The sequence below is a fragment of the Balaenoptera physalus genome (genome assembly GCF_965194825.1).
Source record: "Balaenoptera physalus genome assembly, chromosome: 16".
Classification (NCBI taxonomy): Eukaryota; Metazoa; Chordata; class Mammalia; order Artiodactyla; family Balaenopteridae; genus Balaenoptera; species Balaenoptera physalus.
Genome location: NC_138898.1, coordinates 18,771,420 through 18,793,011, shown reverse-complemented (window position 1 = coordinate 18,793,011; position 21,592 = coordinate 18,771,420). Strand labels below are relative to the sequence as shown.

General features: G+C 49.6%; 1 protein-coding gene across 1 annotated transcript in view; it reads right to left on the bottom strand.

The window, feature by feature from the left end:
• Positions 1 to 916: 916 nt before the first annotated feature.
• Positions 917 to 21,592, bottom strand: part of CHD6 (chromodomain helicase DNA binding protein 6) — a 208,287-nt gene continuing 187,611 nt past the window's right edge. Inside the window, exons 30-37 of the mRNA XM_082430010.1 lie at positions 20,017 to 20,225; positions 17,316 to 18,899; positions 14,346 to 14,497; positions 13,749 to 13,955; positions 12,280 to 12,732; positions 10,459 to 10,653; positions 9,369 to 9,488; positions 917 to 4,188 (exon numbers count right to left, since the gene is read on the bottom strand). Coding sequence (XP_082286136.1) covers positions 3,292 to 4,188; positions 9,369 to 9,488; positions 10,459 to 10,653; positions 12,280 to 12,732; positions 13,749 to 13,955; positions 14,346 to 14,497; positions 17,316 to 18,899; positions 20,017 to 20,225 — 3,817 coding nt within the window. The 3' untranslated portion in view covers positions 917 to 3,291. The remainder of the gene's footprint in view (positions 4,189 to 9,368; positions 9,489 to 10,458; positions 10,654 to 12,279; positions 12,733 to 13,748; positions 13,956 to 14,345; positions 14,498 to 17,315; positions 18,900 to 20,016; positions 20,226 to 21,592) is intronic.

Here is a 21,592-nt window from a genome sequence, read left to right as displayed (position 1 = left end):
ACGCCAGCATCCCTCTACCCAGCAACCAAGGTGCTCTGAGAACAAACGAGGTCACTTATGGTAAACACGCACGAAACATTGAAACACTAGCCCAACGTACATGACTAATTGTACTCTCCCACCCTCATACGAGGAGGCAGAATCTACTGGGGCAGGCTTGGAGGTCAAGAGTGAAACCAAGACTCTTTACTACTTATTCTTCTACCCAGAAGGAGGGCTCCCCAAGTCTAAAGATCTACAAAGCAAACTGTAGCAGAGGTCCGTAAGGCCTTCTGGAACCACGGCCCACCCATGCTCTAGGCTGTTCATCCACCACCTACTGGTACCAGCAAGGGACCCAGCAAGGGTGAGGCTGGTGGGGTTCCTGCTCAGCCTCACCGAGACTCTGGCACTTTCCTGCCAGCCTCGTTGGTAACTTCTGACACAGCTACCCAAAGCTAAGGATCACGAAGTTCTTAACGCGCTGTAAGAACTTCAGCTACTGAGGCATTTCTGTGTTTTGGGGCCTGTTCCAACCCACGGAGTTTCCCTCCTGAAGCCCCAGGTGTGTGACCTGAGGTGGGGCCTATGAAATGGGGCTTAAGAGAGTGGAGGCATCAGCTGCGAGCGTTCAGGCCCCAAGTCTGGGGAGCAGGTGCAGTGCTGCACCCCCTTCTACGGCATCTGTTTTAACTGGGTGCTCTGGTAGCTCAAGAGGTAAATCAAGCCAACCCTCATGAATGATATTTAACAAGCCCCCAACAGGGTGCCCGGCATAAACTGGGCACCTAGGAAAGACAGTGGATTCCTGTGTGCATATGATGCATTCATAAAAATGCCCAGGCAGCAAGAGATATCCAAGTGCCACTTAAGTCCTCAGATACAAATTTGACTTTTAAACTTTTTTTTTTTAAATCCAGGATCAAGACCACAGACAATTTATTATGTAAGACATGGGGTGAAGAATGATCAAGGAAAGTTATGGCTGTGAGTGACATGGAATTAGATGAAAAGGCTCAAGTTTGCTGAAGAGAGTTTAAATTTGGCTTTTGCTCTTGGAAACGTCAAAATAATCATAAGAAGCACTTATGCCTTACAGAGCAAATAATCCACAGAGTGTCATTTTCATTTTGCAAACAGGGACACAATAGCAGTCAAAGAGAAGCCTAAACACCCAGAGAGTTAACATACAGGTTCGATAAGATATAACACGGGATTCAGCATGCTGGTGGGTTTTTAAATCAAATCCATATTGAACCCTGTGACCTACTGTAGGTTCTAAGTGGAACCTGGGGAAAGCAGCTTTTCCATACAAAACAACGACAACAAAGAAAACCCAGGCTCTGCTGGATGTCTATAATACTCATTTGCAGTAAGGCTTTCAAGATACATGAATTTTTATAGCATTTGTATTTTAAGGATTTAGGGCAAATACAGTTTTTTTTCTACTTGATAAAAAGAAAATTAGTACTTAAAAGGTTCAAAAAATATATCAATTGAGTGATTTTTTTTTTACATAAATAAATTATATTGATTTTCAGGATTTAACAGCTGAAAAAACCTTTTCTGCTTCCACTGGAGGCAAAACTGAACAAAATGTTAGTTAAATAGAGAGAGCAGCATTTCTAAGAAATCTGTTGTCAGCATTAGAGATCACCTATGCTACAAAGATGTCATTAAATAGAATTTGTTCAATTACTGGATTCTTTCTTCTTATATGATCAGTTTATAGAATTTCTGATCTATAACTCTGATTCATAAAACTGGGACTCCAATTTTTGAAAATACAGCTGATTGAGTTTTTTTTTTTTTCGGCCACGATTTAACAGACTTCTTTGAGATGCTCATTTTGACATTTACATAATTTATAATCCCAAATGTATAAAAGACAATGACAAAAGCATCATAAATAAATAATGCAAACTGAAATAGTTATGTCAAACTTTTGGACCTTCTGATAAATTATAGCAAAACTGTAACAGAAAAAGTAAAAAATACAGTAAATTGTGACAACAAAAGGTGAAACTGGTACTAGTAACACTTCCAACATTTCTGACGGTCCTGCACAGCCCTGTGCCCCTGGGGACTGAACCATGAGCTTCTTTCAAGTCTCAGAGTGTGAACTGTGGGTGAAAAGTGACACCATCAGAAGGGAGGGACCACCTGGGAGGGCAAAGGAAAGCAGGTGAGGGTTGCCGGGGGCCGGAGGGTTCTTCCCAGCCTGGGCAGCTGAGGAAGAAGGGGGAATAATGTTAATTTGCAACACGGTCTCCACTAAATTGACGCTTTGGGATCCGGGTCCGACTGTAAAATATAAACCGAGTAGAGAAAAATCCGGAGAGAAGAAAAAAAAACTTTTCACAGTCGCATTCCAAGAGGTGGTACAAACCTCAAACCCTGGCGAGTCTAAGAGTGCCGAGGGACTGTTTGCTTTGCAGGCTCCAGAAAGAGCCTGACTCTTGGCGAAGGGGAGCGTGGAGTAAGGCGCCAGGAGGCCTGGCAGTGGCCAGAGCGGTCCCTAAGAGGCCTCGGCGGGGGCATCGCTAGTCATGTGCAGTCCTCCACCCCCATCGTCGCCGGCAACGGCTCAAGGTGTGTACAGCTCTCTCGTACTGAGAACCCCCCGGTAACTTGGGAGAGGGGGGATGCGTGTGTATCAAGTAATGCCCCATCGGTATTTCTTCTTGCTGCAGGTGCCTGAAAACCCACAAAGGTGTTACTACCAGTAAGGTTTTAGAAAGAAATGAACATACGTGGTTTCAACCATTAATTATATACTTCTGCCTATCCTACTCGTTTAGTAATCATGATAAAACTGGGAAATATTTTAACTAAAAAATATGCACCAGCACTTCTTTCTCTGTGCTTTTTGGTTCCCCATCACATTCTTCCCATTCAGCACAGCTCACGGAAAAAAGAGCTGCTCTCTGCCTCTCCTTCGGCCCTTCTTCACTGGTAAATCCCTAGACGGCTTTCCTTTGCCATTTTTCCTCCTCAAATAAGTGGGAAACTTGGAAGAGAAGGGGGCAGGGCGTGTCCCCACGTCTGCACTAACTACGATTGCTGGAATGAACGACTGGGTAACGGAGTGAGGATTCTGCGCCTCCTACACTAGGTCAACGACACTTAGCTGATGACGTGGCAAGACCCTGTGACTATTAACATCTGTTACCATAGTTCTCAGACGGGAAATCAGGTAGGTAATAGTACTTATGGAAACACAGGTTCTTATGACAGTGAAGTGAGGGAAGTAACAAACCTTGATGGGATAAGAAACTTACAAGTCATAAGAATTTCTTCAATGAAAAAGTTCTAATTGGTGACACTGTTAGAGTCTTGGGGGCCCCCTTCGCCGGCCTGTGCTGCGTGTCCTCTCTCTGGGGGCGCGGGGGCCCTGGATTCGGGGCGGCTCTGGGCGCTGCCCGGCTCCCTCTCCAACCCGGGTGCAGGCTCTGGGCTGGGGTCCGGGTTGTCCCCTTTTGTTTTCTTCCTCATCCTCTTCTGGCTCTCCAGACCTACTATTTCCGAGTGTCTGGCCTGCTGCATGGCCGGCAGAGCCATGCCCATGCCGGGGGAGACAAACATGGATGGGTAAATGAGTCCGGGGGACACTCCTGGGATGAGAAACGGGTTAAAAGCCACAGGACTACTCGTAGTTATTGCGGGTTCGGCCTGATCGGAAAATGGACTAGGACCGGGCTTGTCTTCAGCTGACGTGTCCGTTTTGACATCGCGGCCGCTGGGCTGGTCTTCTGCAGTCTTTTCAGCCGCCGACGTGCCACTCTTCGTTGTGCTTGACAAAGGCGCTGGCACAGCCGAGGCGCAGGTGGTGGCCATGGGGGTGCTGAGGAGCCCCCCGACCCCAAACATCTGGGGCACGGCGGCCATGCCCGGCAGCACCATGGGCAGCATGCTCAACGTGCTCTTGACCTCCTCGCCCGTGGGCATCGCTGCAAAGCTGGCCGGGAACCCCACCAGCCCCGTGAGGGGGATGCTGGGCATGTTTCTCATGTTCTGAAGTCCGACCAGGTCCATCCCGGCGATCAGGCCGTTCATGAACAGAGGCCCCATCCCGGAGGGGGAGTCCGCCACGAGGGCGGGAGCCTTCAGGAGCTCGCTCCGGGGCCGCCTGCCCCTCCGGCGGGGGCCTGAGTCTCGGAGAACAGGCTCAGGAAGGGTGTGATTGAACTTGTTTTCCGGGAGAAACCCCTGAAAAAGGACAGAGAGACACAAGATGCTGAAGGTTACTGGATGGCGGGTGAGCAGCTGGGGGCTCCTCACCGGCCCTGCCTGTCCGCCTGCCCACCCCGAGCTGCCCAGCTCTGTGCCCCAAGGGCCTCTCCCTCGAGGCTGAGAGCCTGAAACCACCGAGCCGCTTCCAATGTGCTCACGGCAGAGGGGCGCCCGCCCTGCGGAGAGGCTGCTGGAGCACTGGGAGCTGGAACCAGCCAGAGACCTCAAGTCTTAGTCGAGACTTTTTTTATCGAGGGATAACTGACGTAATATTACAGTAGTTTCACGTGTAAAATGTAAAAACAACAAAAAAGGACAACTTCATGAGTTTCCGTGTCATCCTTGCACAGGGCTGTGCCAGTCTTCTCTGCTTCACCCTGATTTGAGCGCATGTGCCGCCGAGGCTGGCAGTCGAGACCTGTGGCTGCGAGCCCTCGGCCAGACCCCACATTCGCCTCCCTCCTGACACAGGACGGCTTTTAACTGAAGCCACAAAGCAGGGCAGGAGGATGGGGCTTGGGAGCAGGAAGATCTCAGTCCTGACCTAAACCCCCAGCTGTGGGGTGAGAAAGGACAATGGTACCTAAGTCAGATCCTTAGAAGATGCCTGCCACAGGTCTCTGCTTAAGAGGCAGTCACAGTGGCAGGTGAGTGGGCGACACGGGTCAAGCTCTCAGTGGGCTGCGTGCACACGTGTGCACATCTGCCCCGACATGAGGACTGGCTCAGACGCGCTGCTCCTCTTGGTAGTGAGGGTCTCAACAGTGAGGGAAACTGGCCGTCGGAGGTGCTAACGAAGGGGGTGGTGATAACGGAAGAGCGGCAGGGCTCTCTGCTCTTTTTGGCGGCAACACGAAATAAGCATCTGCCCTGGGTCGGGCGCTGGGCGACGGGCTCCGTGTGTCGGATCTCAACTCGTCATCACGCCCACCCTACGAGTCGCTACTACTGTTACAGCCATTTTACAGGGAGTTCAGAGATTCATACACATGCGAAAAATGTGCACTTGAATGTTCCCAAGTCCCCAGGAATAATGCTATTTTTGAGGTCTTATATTTGTCCTTTGAAGAATTTCCCAAAGAATATTAAAGAAAAACCAGGTCATCATGGGCAAAAAGCTTTACGACGGTGAACTTTGTTCGAGGAGGAAAGTCTTCTCAAAAGGCCTTGGTTTAGAAAAGCAGAAGAGGGAATTCCCTGGCAATCCAGTGGTTGGGACTCTGCACTTTCACTGCCGAGGGCCTGGGTTTGATCCCTGGTTGGGAATGAAGATCCCACAAGCCGCGCAGCGTGGCCAAAAAAAGAAAAGCAGAAGAGGGAGAAACCTCTGGAACCGTTGTGTTTAGTCACCTTTCTCTGTCACAAATCGAGAAGGGCAGGATTTACCCCCAGGGCACAGTTGGTGAGTGACAGAAGCAGCAAGAGCCCAGGCCCTGTGGCCCCAGCCCACCTGACTCTCACACGTGACCAGCCACCTGCACTTTGAAAGCCGGTTTGTCCTCAGCTGCACTTGGGTCTGGGGATGCTGCCTGGGGAGCAATTCCTGCCTGGCCCCTGCCTCTAAGAGAGACGGTTGGATGCGATGGATGGAGCCAGGCTAAAAGTGTCATTTCTCACTGGTCTATCCTGAGCCCATCAGCGCAGGTTGCCTCATTCTGGAGAGACCACAGCCTCAGGCCCCTGCTGGGAAGCCCACCTCAGCCCAGGGCCTGGCCATGGTAACCACCACTCGACTAACAGGCTTTCCAAGACCTGTTCCCTGTAGCCCAGCCACAGGCGGGAGCCAGGCGGAGGTCCCAGCTGTGTCTTTTCCCTTTATACTCCCAAAGGCTCATCCTCACCCTCCTCGTTACTCTCCAGTGGGAGGGCCTGTTCAATCTTGGAAGTCTTTCTGTTGGGAAGAAAAGAAACTTCGAACTTGATGAATAATGCCTCCATCTTCTTTTCAAACAATCTTCTATATATAAAGCAGACGTTCTTTAACATGCTTTATTTTGAGCTCAACAGGGCATCTGGTGCTGGAGAGCTCACTTCGGGCAGCCTGCATCCTGCAGGACCTTTGGTCCCTGTGCCCTTGCTCAGCAAGTTCAAGTCGCACTCCTCAGGTACCAGGATGTCCCCACCCTTGTTGGGAACCACTGACATAGACAACGCTGGGCCCTTTCAGAACCGGGAGCTTGCCCAGAACGCCCAGGCTGGCTGCCTGCCCCCCTTCAGAGTGGGGGAGCAGCAGAAAGGCCCGGAGAAGGAGAACAGAGCTTCACCCCCAGCACAGCGAGCTGAGCTGCAGAGGAAGTCGGCTCCACCTCTTCCTGCGGGCGCGAGCGTCACCCCAGCCAGCCCGCGGCTGCCCACCCCGGGCCGATGCCCCTCCCAGCAGCTCGGCGACCACACACCGCGGGCAAGGCGGGCTTTGGCAGCTCTCCTTCCTGGTAGTTACACCCTGGGAACAGACCTGCTTCCTCTTCCTGGGGAGGCGGCGGGGGGAGGGCAAGGAGAGGCAGACAAGAAAGGGCAGACGCTCAGCAACGCTGCAGGCGTGGATGACCGCACGGGCACTCCAGCCCTAGAACATCTTTCTTCACCAATACACGGCAGCATTTATTCCAAAGCCTGCGCGCTCCAGCTCTAAAACTTGGGCAGAGGCAGAGAAGGAGGTGGTGACCAAAACCTCCTTACTCCTCCCAGGAAGGTGAGTAGGCTCGGCCAACAAACATTCCCTGAGTGGAAAGAGGCCTAACAACCAAACGCAGTATGAGGACCCTGGTTTAAAAATCCTAAAAACAAAACAAAACAAAACAAAAACAAGCCCTGAAAGACATTTCTGGGACAAGTGGGGTAATTGGAATATGGGCTAGCTACAAGATATTACTAATAATGACGTGTGTGATGGTGGTAAGAGTGATGGGGGAAAACATTCTCAGGAGACACATGCTGAACTATTTAGGGGTGACATGTCATCTCTGCAATTTACTGTCAAATGGCTCAGCAAGAAACAAGCAAAAAAAACCCCCCACTACGCACAAGTATGTAAAACAAACATAACTTCACATATAAAATAAGAGGCATGTGCGTGTGCGTACACACATTTAATGATAAGCAACCACTATGTACTGGGCGGGCATCTTTTTTTTTTTTTGGCTGTGCCGGGTCTTTAGCTGCAGAACGCGGGATCTTCATTGCGGCGCTCGGGCTTCTTTCTAGTTGTGGCGTATGGGCTCCAGGGCACATGGGTTCTATAGTTTGTGGCACGTGGGCTCTCTAGTTGAGGCACGTGGGTTCAGTAGTTGTAGCGCATGGGATTAGTTGCCCTGTGGCATGTGGGATCTTAGTTCCCCGACCAGAGATCGAACCCGGTCCCCTGCATTGCAGGACAGATTCTTTACCACTGGGCCACCAAGGAAGTCCCCCAGGGGGCATTCTTAAAGCCGAGTCCCGCGGCCTGACCACAGCCCGTGTGATGCTGTGTGTGGGGCTTGGCTGCACACACGGCAGAAGAGGCTAAAGGCAGGAAGAAGTTCCTTGCGGGATCTGAATGTGTTTCTATAAGAAATGGTAAGGTGTCTAGGGGACGGACACAGAGCGCAGCACGCCCCAGAGGCTCCGGTCCCAGGAGGGGCCTCGGGAAGGCCGAGCAGTCCCGAGGACCAGGCAGATGCGTGCTTTCTGTTCAGGCCTTACTGCAGGCAAAGGACCCCGAGGCAGGGCCTGAGTTCATTTAACAAAGGAGGGAAAGCGCATCTCTGGTAAGAGGCTGGCTCGTAAGGACAGCTCAGAAATGAGTTTTCTGGCAGGGGGTCAGCGTTTGCAGGGGAGTGATGAATGTTACTTTCCAGAGAACATGAGGGAAATTGTTAGACGTGTAGAAAGAAATGAGAAAGTCAAGGGGGAAACCACGTCCTTAAACCAAGAGGTCAGAGACTCCACCAAGTAAGGACTGGGGTTCTCTCCTGACAAAAGGAGAGCGAGCGGAGGCCGCGAGTGGGGCCAAGAGAGACAGACGGATGAAAACCGATGCGGAATCAGTCTGTACAGCACGTGTGGGTCTAAGGTGTGGGTTCCCGAGGATAAAGCAAGGGGGGGGGGGGCAAAGGGCAGCTTTTCCAACGCGACAAACCTTCTAACAAGCAGTGGGCCCCAGCCATCCTCCCCGGTGGCCACGGCAGCGCGTGGGGATGAGCGAGGACAGTGTCTGTCGGGCTGCTGGAGGAGTGACCCTCCAGGCGACCAAATTAGAAACAAGCTCCTTGGGAACTTTAACGAGCAGGAAATGACTAGGGTGGGTGGTCTCTTGGAAATTAAAAAAAGAAATGGCATCCAGGAAATCCCCCTAAGAAGGGAATTCATACCCAGGAAAGCCGTAGCTGGCAGAGTGCTAAGGAAGGCGGTCAGGAGAGCCTGCGAGTTCAGAGGACAACCCAGGGAGGGCAGAGCCCCACGAGTATCCTCAGAAGCGCCCTATTTGGGCAGAGCGCACTCTGAGGAGGTTAAAGGCACATTTGTGTATCATTTGCCCAAGCTCAACACATTTTCAGGTTGAAATGTTACCGCCCCCTAGAGGTTATGAGTTTTCTATTCCAAATTTGTACTCATCTGTAAACTATAATTAACTCAGATTCGTTCCACTACAAGTATCTGCAGATGTCTTTGAAGTCGCTTCCAGGCTCATGATTCTATAATAGGAAAAGGGCAATGCTTGGAGTCAGCTGTTTTTCATTGCCAGCGAGGATGGAATAGGAGGAAATGTCTTAAATGGTAGCCAGAAAAACTTTGATTGGAAAATGAAAATTTCCAGTAATGAAGTTCGTTAAACACTGGAAACAGACTCCTGATAAGGGTTAAAAGGTATTTTTCCCTGAACTGTCTAAAATGGGGGGGGGGGGGGGGGAGGCGGGGGGAGCGGGTTGGGAATCAGGCTTTGGGAATGGTTTAAGTACAGACTTAACCCAAAAGTTTCGGAGGTAAAGGTTGAAAACAAATGACCAGGGAGGTCATGCTGCTGGTGAAAACACCCCAACACCACTTATCACTGCTTATCAACCCTCTGTGCAGCTCCTGGTGCCCCTGGTAAGGTCGCCTGCCTACCGCCTTCCCTGATGGAGCTTTCTCTCTGAGTCTGTAAGGCCAGGCTCCACCGCGATATCCGTGTTCCTTACCCTCAGGCCTGGCTCCTTGGGGACGGCAGGAACCCTCTCTTCCCCACTCAGGGAGCTGACGTCTAATTTTCCAGTATCCTTACAGCGTGGCCTCCTCTGCTTGGGTTTGTCTGAAAAATTCTAGGAGGTAAATGGAAACCAACATTACAAAACATTCTGCCACAGATTCTTCTGATGAGGGTGGTTCTCTCTCAGCTGGTTTTGCTATTTTCTCGCTCATGGCCCTCTGCACAGGACCCATCAGGTTAGGCTGAAGGGAACAGCCCCCTGGCCCTCAGCCAGGCTCTGTCCTCGAAGCCACGGTGTTCCTGCAGCAAGCTGGAAGGCACGTCTCCTGTGGGGGCCTCCTGGTCCTCCAGACCAGAGCACCTGGCTGACCCACCCGTTTCCCAGGGCACTGCTCAATCCCTCCGCTTTCCCCCTGATCACTCTCTCGGATTCTCTCTTCACTGCTCCCTACTTGGCGGGCTTCGTCTGTCTCTGGACGGTGTGCATCTGTGAGTGTGCATCCTTCTCCTTTCCTTGGGAGCTTTCTCCTGACACGTCTTACTAATGAGATGTACCCAGGACAAAGGTGGTGGTGGGGCTGACGAGCAAATGAGAAACGAAAAACCAAGAGACGATTTCGGAGCTCAGGAGCCCTCTCCTCCAGATTCTTAGTCTGAAGGACTGAGCGCAGAGGCAGTAAGAGGAACTGAGGAAAAGTTCCTGAGCAGTAACTGAAACTAATCCATCACCTCAAAGTGGTGATGCAGTAACTTGAGAAGAATACACAGGAACATTTCCACGAAGTGGCAGCGCTTATGCAACCTAAAGAATTCTCTGTGAGCTCACGAATGGGATCATTTGGGGGAAGGGGGGGCTGAGCTGAGGCAAGTTCTGTCCTCGTAAGATCTCCACGTCTACTTTCCGGCATGGCATTCTGATTTGGGCTGTAATTTCTGTTGCTGGAAAACGTAACCCGAATTTAAACTGTTTTCCCCCACTTTACAGTGATGTCCTCAGTGGACACCGACTTCCCTCAGGCTTCCTGGTCCTCCCGGCCCCCCTCAGCATCTCCGTGTCACAGATGGCACCGACACACACTCACCGCGCCGAAGCCGGGGACCTCGAGGGGGCAGTCAGCCTGCTGCCGCAGCCAGTCCAGCAGGCTCTTGCTGGGAATGGCTTTCTCGGCCTGGCTGCCGGCTACCGGGGCCGGCTCCGGGGTCGACGTGGCAGGCACTGGCCCTTCAGGAGGGTGTGAGGTGCTCAGGGGGGCCTGCCCTGGGTCTTCGTGGACCTCCTGGACGAAGGGAAGACAAGTACGTGCAGTTCATCACGACAGAATGAAAACTAGTTTCTCAAAGGAAAACACATATGGTGCTGTTTGCATCTTCCCACCGGAACATGACTCTGCCTGTGCCTGACTATCAAGCCCCCATAGAAGCTCCTGACGTGTTGGGCGTTCCCTCCACCCGATGGCTCCTCTCCCCTCTCGTCTCCGCGGTAGACTTCCATACCGTCCTGTCTGCTCAGGTTCCCTCTTGCCGCCTTTGTCACCATCACTGACAGTCCCGGCGACACCGGCCACCCCGCTCCTCTCCCCCGTAGCACTCGTCACAGATTTTCACACAACAGAAAGTACCTTACTGCAGCTGCCTTACGTAGTTCTCTCTCAACACTGCCAAAGCCTGTCTTACTCATCTCTGTATTCCCAATGCCTATATGGGGTCTGCTGATAAAGTACAATGTCAGTGCTAAATAAATAGCTGCATAATAAATTTTTCAAAATACTCTGAGGCCAAGGAAAAAAGTTTCACTTCTTCCATTAGAATTCTACAATCATTATAGGAAAACTGGCTTTGCACCTCTAAAAAATGAGACAACCTTCTTATAGACTTGGAGGATTGGACAGGGCAAGAACCTGTCATTTCAGCTTCCCAAATTCTATAGAAAGTCTAAGAGGGAAACATATACCAAGCGATACAGCGGAGCTCTCTGGCTCTAGAGAACCAAGTCCTTGGTTTGGTTCCCTGATCTGCCATTTACCACCTGGATAATCTTGGGCAAATTATTTAATGCTTGTAAGCCTCAGTTTGCTCATCTCCAAAATGGGAATAGTAACAACACCTTCACAGGGTTTTTGTGAAAATCACACAGGACAGTCATGTAAAACCCTGAATGCAGTGCCTGGCAAAGGCACTCAGTAAGTACTGTTCATTATTACTCCTTTTAAAGTCAGAAAACATGAAACGTGATTCCTGTTTCAGAGCTCAAAATTCAATAAATGGGAAAAATCAAAATACAAAGAGAGAAGTCAGTGGTCTTTGACACATTAAACAAAGTCTGAGGGGACTTCTCTGGACCAGGTGTGCAGTTTCTGCCCTTTTCTGTGGTTTACAAGGATCTCTGAGCTGAGAACACCTTAGTGTGACCTCAGGAAGCCTCACAGCGACCCTCTGTGGTAGAAGCTGCAGCCCCCTCTTTACAGAGGAGCAAAGGAGGGCGCTCAAGGTGGCCAGCAGGTCAAGCAGCAGAGCCAGGATTAATGTTCAGGACGTCCTGATTCCCAAATCCCAGCTCCTGGAAAGCCCACTGACCTGGAACAACGCTGTTGCAAACACAGCCCTGCTTCTGCTTTACTCTTTGGATCACCAGTGGCTCCGAGACACTGGAGGCTGGGCTGCTACTGTGTGAAATGGTGAGACCTCCTGGTTCGTTTTTCCAGGTTGCATGCAGGTTAAGGGCCCTCGATGGACTAATACCTATTTCTAAAAGAGACTGAGAGCAACTGAGGACGAGAAAATAAGCAGGACAATTGAAATAGGGATAAAAGATCCATAATCAAAAAGTGCTGTGTCTGAGGAAGAAGGGTTTGTTGCTCAGTGTACAGAGGTCAATGTTTGTACTTTGTGGCTCATATACCCACCAAGATCCCCGCCTGGAGTGTCTGCTCCTTCAGAAAGATGAGGTCCACGCCTCCGTCTACATGCTTCCGCCTCCCTCTCCGCCTCCTGGTGGCAGCGTCATCTCTCCTGAGGCTTCCGTTGACGATCTGTCCAGTCACTGGATGGATCAGGCCGGCTTGCAGAATCCCAGACAAGTCCATGCCAAGTGCTCCTTGAAGCGAACCGATAGCCCCAATCTTAGGGGTGCTGGAGCTCACTGGGAAAGGGGATGTGGCCCCCGGGGACCCCTCTGATGGGCAGGAGAGGTCTATCGCTGACTCTCCGTGCCAGCCGTTGAGGACGATGGGGGGGTGCCCGTGGGTGGTGGGGAACTGCTCCAGGCCCCGGGTCTTTGCGTCCCTCTCCACCTCGAACTCATAAGGACGCCTGTGCTTCTGTTCATCCTTTGTGAATACTGAAGCCAAGAAGCTCTCCTGCGAACACACACATGTGGCAAGAGAGGTTTGAACGCCACCTCTGCGGCTGAATGCCAGCTCTTTCTAGGCCCCATTTCCTTGGGGCTAGTGATCACCTTCTCAGAACTTCTTCTAACTCAAACCTTCTCGAACTTGACTACTAAATCACCTGGACAGCTTGTTAGAATGCAGATCCAACTTCAGCAGGCCTGAGAGTCTCTGCATTTCCAACAAGTTCCCAGATGCTGTGAAAGCGGCGAGTCCATGAACTATACACCTGGAATCGCAAGATCATAGTTTAGGGAATCTCAACCTCAGCTGTACATCAGAATCAACTGGGAAGTTAAAAAAAAAAAAAAAAAAAAAGCCAATATCGAGATATCGAGTCTACACCCTGGACCAATTCAGTCAGAATCCGGAGCTTCTCAAGGTCCCCAGCAGAGTCCAGTGTGCAGCTGAGAGTGAGAGCTAGTGTGCTAATAACCACGCGTCCTTAAACTTGACCTTTGAGTTTATAAACCACAAATAAAACTCATGTCTGCTTTGACTCCTCTCATTTCTATCTGCTGCCACCGTTCTCAGTCCTCAAGTGTTGAACATCCCGATCCGTTCACGCCTCCCCTTCCTCATATAGTCGTCAGTCATCACGCCACGCCAGCCAACTCCCCCCCTTTCTTTGGAGCCACTCTGCCACTAAGCTGGTCTAGAACTTACCTCTTCCTCAGATGCCCACCTGCCTCCCAGCCCTGGAGGCACAGCCCCTCCCTGACCCCCATCTCCCATGAACCTGCACACCACTCCCGTTGAGCTGCAAACGCACTTTCATCGCACACTTCCCCGCTCCAAAACTACAGCCTCTGCTGCCCACAGGATAAAATCCAGATTCCTCAATGAACACTAATGGCTTGACCCAAAAAAAAAAGAAAGACAAAAATTCCTATCCACTCAGTATTTGTTGAATGAATGACTCAATCGAGAAGTGCAAAGCGTCCTCCTTCTTTGTTTCAAGGTCAAGAACATTCTTACAGCCTCACCTTCTGCATCTGGGCCACCAACGCTGCGCCACTGCTGAAGACGTGTTCCGATGCCTCTGGCTCTGAAAGGCTGCTGCGGGGACCTGCGCCACTGGTTAACACGGGGGTGGGCAGCGCGGCCGAGGGCTCATACTGCTGGTTGGAGGGCCACTTCCCCTTTAACACCACATGGCAGATGTTATCCAGGCGGTTGATTATCACGCGATCCTATAAAAAAAGAACAAAAGCTCTGAGGAATAAGTACCAAGTTACCCAAATTCACAAAATCCCTTGAAATCCAGTGGCAAGTTTCTTAACCAGAAGGAATTGATTAGAAAAGGGCGCACACAAATGGACTCACTTTACAAGTCTTAAAAGAAATGTAAAGTCTGGACAATGAAGATTAAAAGCCACAGCGCTGTAAATACGAAGATAAGCTGACACTTCTGTCTTATGGTCTAATTAGGCGCATATATCTTTAATGTCACATAACTAGTATCTTTTAAAGATACTAAACATTTGTCTGAGTCTGTTTCTCAGAAATATTCTAAAAGGTTTAAAGGAAAGGATTCAAGGCTGAGGAGGCTCTGGGTGGAGCATGCAGGCTCTAGGAGGTACCTTCGGCCACTCGGAGAAGGAATAGAGGGTTTTCTCCTGGAGCAGCTGAGCGATGGTGGGAGCCCGTGCCTCCTGCAGGCTGTCCCTGAGGTCTCCTACGATGCCCGAGGTCGAGTTCTTGCTCTCCTCCTCAGAGTATTTCCCTGGATAATCTAGGAAGGAAGGTTAAAAAAATGAATGAATTAGGCGCTCGGGAGATAGTAGTGATCTGAAAGATGAGGATCTTGTTTTTTAATTAGCCCAGTGTGTGCTAATTTATTTTAAATTGAATTATTAATTACCATACTTTCTATTTCCAGAAGCACTCTGTCGGTTAAGCCATAAAGGCACAACCTGCTCTAGGGCTACCCATGCAAGTCATCCAATAAGAGTTTGCAAACACAACCAAACAACACCAACGACGATGAAGGACCGCAAAGAGGCTTTCCCGTTTGGTGCAGTGGATGAGAGGAACATGAACATTATGCTCTGATACAGAAGTGGGGATAGTGTAGGAAATGTAACACAGCAAGAGGCTGGTATTAATGACGAAGGAAGAAAAGTCCTGAAACTTACAACGAAGGTAAAATAGACCTGATTTACATAAAAAATGATGCAAACAAACCTAGACCGTTTAAAGTACTTCACTGATGGAAAGAAATGGAAATGCGACTCATTCTTTCAGTCTTCAGTGGTGAATGTTTACTATCACTTGTGAAATGGATCTTCAAAGATCCACTTAACGGAGATGACAGGGAATGAACTGTGTGTAGCATAACGTCCAGGAAAAGTTGTGAACCTCCTTTGTGGTGAAATGACACGGAACGTCTATCCTCTGAAACGTGGTGGTCTCACTTTTGACTGTGCAACAAGTCTCCCAGAGGGCCGCAGAGACACCCCCCCCCCCCTTCACCAGGACCAGGGCCTTGCTAGGCCAGGGGATTCAAGGATAAACAAGACAGATGTGGCCCTGGCTTTCTAGGCTCTTACAGCTCCATGAGGGAAAGACAGTTGGGAAAATGCAATAATTATAAACGAATAGTTGAATTATAAACCAGGGTGAGGGCCATAAAGGGAAAGAAACAAGGTGTCATGATAGGGAATAAGAGGGAAAATCCGACTGGTAGAAGGGAAGGCTGGTAGAGAGGACCTCTCAAAGGAGAGACCACCCAGGAAGATGAGGAGGCAGTGGGGGAAGGGGACTCGAGATACCCAGCCGGGGGGGGGGGGGGAACAAAGATGAGGCAGAGGGGCCAGATCATCTGGAGCATGCTGGGCTCTGCAGGCCAGGACAGAAAATTTGAATTTTATTCTAGATCCAATGGGGAGCACCGCTGAAAGGTTTAAGCAGAAAAGCTGAACTTAAATTTTAAGAAAAAAGCAGAATGCTGTGTGAGGGAAAACCCTGGAGAAGGAGCCAGGAGCCCGGGCGCTGGCCCTGACAGCCGTGCCAGTCACTGCTCCTTCAGCGGCCGAGCTCCATCCTCAGAAATAGGGCAACCCCCTCTGCCTCACCTCTCCCACATCTCATGTGTGGAGGAGCCCCCTGGGGTCTGTCAAAGCGTCTTTAAAAGCACTGGTGCTAGGAACCCCACCCCGGCCGAGTGTGCACAATGCTCACCAAAGCCTATCAAGTTCACTGCTGTCTCCCAGCCCAGCCCAGCCGGATGCCACGGTCACGAGAGGAAGTCCAGGCCAGCACAGCTCTCCTCTAGCCCATCCTCAATGGACTGTCTACATTGCCCAGAACTGAGTACTCGCTGACTTCCCCCACAACAGAGTTCCAAGAGCAATGTATACATGTAATTCCACACGTGGCAGGGACCCTTCGTGGCCTGGGGCAAGGTCTGGGCTGGCTCCTCCTGGGTTGGCTGGGGCCACAGGCCGATGAAGCTCCTTTCAGTTCAGTTTCTATGTCCTCAGCTTGGCTGGTGTGTACATTTTAATTTGGGTTCAAAACCTTTCCCAAGTTATCACGAGGCTAAAACCAAAGGTGGGAGTTCAGAAGTAAAAAGGAAGTGGGACAACCCAAGGCAGGGTTTCCCTCTTTAGATGAAGTCACCGTCCTGGGGGGAGGGGCCGGCCTGCCTGCATCCCGGAGCATCACTCGGCCCCTGGCACCAGGCCAGGCACCTACAGGGTATTTTTTGTTTTTTTGACACGGATAAACAGAACTATCTTTTGTTCACCCTAGTATGTCCTCTTGGGTCTGATGACATAAAGACAACAGTGAAAAAGTTAAGACCCATTTGTTGTTGGCTCAGGATCTCTAATCACTGTATTCATATTCCTGCAAAGCATATACAAATCTCAGGGTCACCTAGATTAACATTTTAAAATCCCTTCCTTACCTAAGATTTCCCTATTTAAAAAGATCAAATCTATTTGCATTTTTTATTGAGTGGCATGTAATTTGGTTATTCTTATTTCTGTTGAGTTACTTAAAGGAATCTCAACCCAATGTACCGACATTACAACACAGGGTTTTGACAAACACGTGAATAAAGGGCACAGTCTTGGCTCACCTTAATAAAGATCACGTTTATTTGTAGTTTTGTGGCGTTCTGAAAAATTACCTGCACCTCCGTTAACACTGCAGGTTCTTGGCATTCCCTGCTGTTCTACTTTAATGCAGTTTGTAGCACTTTACCTGGTGGAAGAACGAATTCCTTCCCCTCGACACTGTATCTGGCATCTATCATAAAACAGCACACAGCCCCTGCCCAAATCACGCAGCTGACACAGCCAAGGTGCTACGATTGTCTACAATCATCCTCAGTTTTCTGGAATGATCAGAGTTAAGCTACTCTGCCTCACTTTCAGACCAAGGCCTATGACCTTCGCTTTTAAACCACACGGTGAGTGTAAGCAGGTCCCTTTCAGAAGCTGTAAAACCCTTAACACCACCCCTCCCCCCCACAACACATTCGCCCTCCCTCTCTTGCGAGAACTGGCTTATCCAAACAAAATACAAGATCCCACACACTGTACCTTGACTCTGGCAGTTCCCGTCTCTATCATAATCATCTTTACTCTCAAAATCCACGTCTTCCGCCTTGAGTTCACTCCCTTCGAGATACGTAGGGAAACCTTGTTTCCCTTCTGCACTTTCTTTCCAAGGTTCTTTCAAAAGTTCATGCTTCACCTGGAACAGCTCTGGTGGAACAGCAGTGAGCTTGCCCCCCAGTGTGACATTGTTGGCTTTGCTTTTGTATGGGTCTGGGTTGTAACCCTGGGGTTTCTCCACTTCAAACTCGTCATTCTCGAGGCCCTGCGTCCACCTCTCCATGTGTTTGCAGTGACACTGACAGGCTGCGGGAAGAAAAGCGCCCTGCGGTCCGGGATGCTGGCTTCTGGCCTCCAGGCTTCCTTTCTTGGCTTCGTCCACAAAAAAGCCGCTGCGGCTCTTCTCCCCTGCCATACGAGCAGTGGGCTCGGTAAGAGGCGACAATTCCGGCCTTTCCCGCATGCCTGCGGCCAGGTCTAGGTTTTCCTCCTCATTTTCCTCCTCTTCCTCCTCCTCATCACTGTGGTTCCGACCCAAAATCAATTTACTTTCTAAACTTTTGCATTCTAATAAATCAATCAACTGCTGATCTGATGACAGGTTTCTTTTGGAGTCATAGACACTCAGATTGCACATGTCAACAAACCCGCTCTCATTTCCTTGGTCCAAGGAAGGGGAGGCTATGCATTTGGTTTCCAGCTGCCCAAGGCTTTCAGGCCTCTGCCCTGCCTCGCTGCAGCAGAGTTCCCCTTCCTCTGAAAGAGACACCAGCAAATGTTTTCCATTTTTAATGTTCATTTGAGCTACTCCTGCTTCTAATGTATCCATAAAAGAGGGGCCTGAGGCTATTTCTGCCTCGTGGCCACCAAGCTGGAAGTTCCCATCTCTGCTTGTTGCGACAGCCACGGCATCTTGTCTGGATTCGGTATTGGTACCTGGGCTCTCCTGAAAAGAGACTGGCTCCTGGCTTAGTGCTTTCTTACCATACATCATGCTCTCCAAGGACTCAGGCAGCAGACTCTCATCATGGGTGATGGAAATGACATCCTGAACTTTAGAAATAAAGTTTTCACAAGTCATGTCAGATAAGCTGCCCCGAGGTGGACCAAGATGATCATCCCTACCTTCTATCTTCACTAGATTCTCAGGTTCATTTTCAAGGGACTCGGAAGTCCTGCTCATTTGAGTATATGCAAGAGATTCATACAGTTTGGAGTTGGTCTGGTAAAGGCAACAGAGACTCCCTGGAGCCTGGGGGTCGGTTCTTTTGTGTTGGGCGTAGTTCCTGTAGGCGTCCAGGAAGGACAGCTGGGGGTCGGTCATGATGTAGTAGTCGGTGCGGTTCAGCCCGTGCTTGGCAGTGCCGATCAACAGGTCCCGATCGTGCTTTCCACACTCCCACCAGACGGGGAGGGAGAGGCTGGGCCTGCAGAGCTGAAGGCGCTCGTGCAGCTGAGGACACTGCAGCACTTGCTCCCGGACCTTCCGCAACAGTTCAATGCGGTACAGGGTTCTCGCGGCCCGCTCTTCAGTGATGGGTTCAACGCAGATGCTGGGATCTGGGGGGCCTGCAAAGGTGAACACAGAGCCTGTCACTTAAGGTGGCCCTTGGACACTTCCTGCCCACCTGAGTGCCTGCATCTTTGATCTTATAGTTTGACTCCCTGGGTCCTCAGCAAGGCAGGGCCTTAGTGGCCCCACTAAAATGAAAAGCTGAAAGAGAAGGGAAGGTTTTTATGAAACATGGACAGACCAGTGAAGGGGAAAGAAGAGCTTGAAAACTCCAGTTCTGGAAATATTAGTTCCCGGTCAATAAGCATGGACTAGGTACCTTCTAACTAGGTACTTTATGGCTGTTATTTAGTTCTCACAAGAACTCTATGCTATACCATCATTACCCTTGTGTAAGGATGAGGAAGGAGGCTCAGATAAGCTAACTTGCTCAAGGTGGCAGAACCAGGACTCCAGTCCAGGTCTTGTCAGCATGACTCCGAGGTCCAGATCTTTCCGATCTATGCAGCTCCCTGGCTTTAATGAAAACAGCCTAACTGTGCCACACGCGGGCAGAAGGTGGGGTGTCTGTACATGCTGCTGCCAGCCCAGAACCCACACTGAATAGGCTCGACATTTGTTTCAGTTTTCCCAGAATACAGTCATACGGTCCAGAGCGAGTTAATCTATGAGTACGGGACTGAAGAGGGACAAGGAGGAAGCTGCTGCAAATTCCAACCAGGAAGAAATTTCTTAGACAAGGTCTCTAGTGGAGCCCAGGGAGTTTAAATGACAGCCACTAGTTTTCCATAGCTACAAGTCAACACATGAGACGACATTTAAGATTTAATCTAAGGAAAGTGCAAAGCTCATAGTAGGATAATTCTGTGAGACTTAAAAAAAAAAAAAAAAAGCACACTTTGGAAAAGGTAATTAATAGTAGTTTCTTAATATTTCTGTGACATTTTAATCTGAATTTCAATTTTCGTTGGAATCACATCATTTTGGGACAGAGATTTTATTTTATGAGGGTGGACCCAATTAGAAGTCCGTGGATTTGTGAAAACCCACTGGTCTTTACCTGAGTTCATCACGTCGGCTCCACGTCTATAGTTATACCTGACTCTGTACCTTGAAAATAAGCACGTTCTCTCCTTGCCCCACCTGGGATACAGTGACAGAGAGTGCCCTCACCACCATCCTTCCAGGCTGGCAGACGACAGACGTGGCGGCACATGGCCACGAAGCTGTAGAAGTAGTGCTCCAGGCTCTCGTCCGACTTCTTGTCCAGACGGGAAATGATGCGAAACTGCGTCCAGTCAAAGGTTTTCTTTTCTTGATCGTAAACGACACCAAAGGAAGACACTGCTCTGTAGAAGTCTGCTTGCTCTCTCCTAGTCCACCTGGAGAGGGAATCAGAGAAGGAGAGTGAGCTGTTTTCTTTTTCAGTTAAAAAAAGCCAACAACTACTTACTGAGCACCTACTTGGGAGAGCCCAGGAAGTCAAGAGAGCAGGCAGAGCTGGTCTATTTTATTGTTTATTTTTATTCAAGTTGAGTTGGGTGGAGTGGCTGATAACAAAACAGTCCCTCGGCCTACCACCACTTTCAAATCATGTGTGCGTACTTGAGATCTTAATTCATCAATTTTATTTTATTATCATTATTATTTTTGGCCGTACTGTGCAGCATTTTTTGGCCATCCTGCGCAGCGGGATCTTAGTTCCCGGACCAGGGATTGAAACTGCGCCCCTTGCAGTGGAAGCACGGAGTCCTAACCACTGGACTACCAGGGATGTCCCCTTGATTCATTAATTTTACAAATTACCTAGTTCATTTCCTCTTGTGGGAGATAAAGATTTTAATTTAAAAGTACTCTATATGCTTAAACATTCTGCTGTACGACAACAGAGAATCACAGAATCCTGGAGGGACCTTTCAAACCATTAAATTCACTTCCTTCATTTTACAGATGGAGAAACTGGTCCAGAGCTGGGAGGAGACTACCTCAGCCACCCACCTCCCTGACTCCCATCTCACACTGGCTTTCTTCCTGGTCTTACGTAGGCAGGTTGCCCACAACGATAATCTTTCCTAGGACATGAAGGTTCTCTAGATTTTATATCCTGCAGGATTAAGATAATGACTTCAGGAAAATAGATTATTATATAACACTGTAGTCTTTACCAGGGGCTCTTGGGCACGGTACTCGCCACCCCCAGAGGCAGTCAGCTAGGAGTCGGGTGAGAGGGTCAGTGGAAGAGTGAGAAGCAGGGAAGAAGGGGCTCTGGTTCTCTCTTTGGAGCTAGATGGGAGAAATCTACTCCCTGAACTACCAAATTTCATAAAGCCAGGAGTATACAGAAGTATCAATAATTGAATTCACTATGTGGTATTCTTTTAATTCACTGGATGTTACATCAAAAGGATGGAGAGATATAAAGACTCAAAGAACAGCAGCTTTGTTGATTTGCTCTCATGGCATCATTCTTAGCCTGTGCTGGCCTTAGGCAGACATTTTTACCTTAACTCTCAGATGGGCAAGTAACTCCTTCCTTCTGGGCTGGCATTTTATGGTACTTATTGTTCTCAAAGGCTTGATAAGGACTGTTGGCTACAATAAGACAACTTCAAAGCACACTATTCACTTTGCTGCTGAAAGAATATGATCTGATACATGCTAGTGTGGTGTTTAAAGCACATCCCCAGAGACTGGGGTCTAACTTAGGGAAGAGGGTAAGGTTGGAAAATCACACAAGTCTAGGAACTGT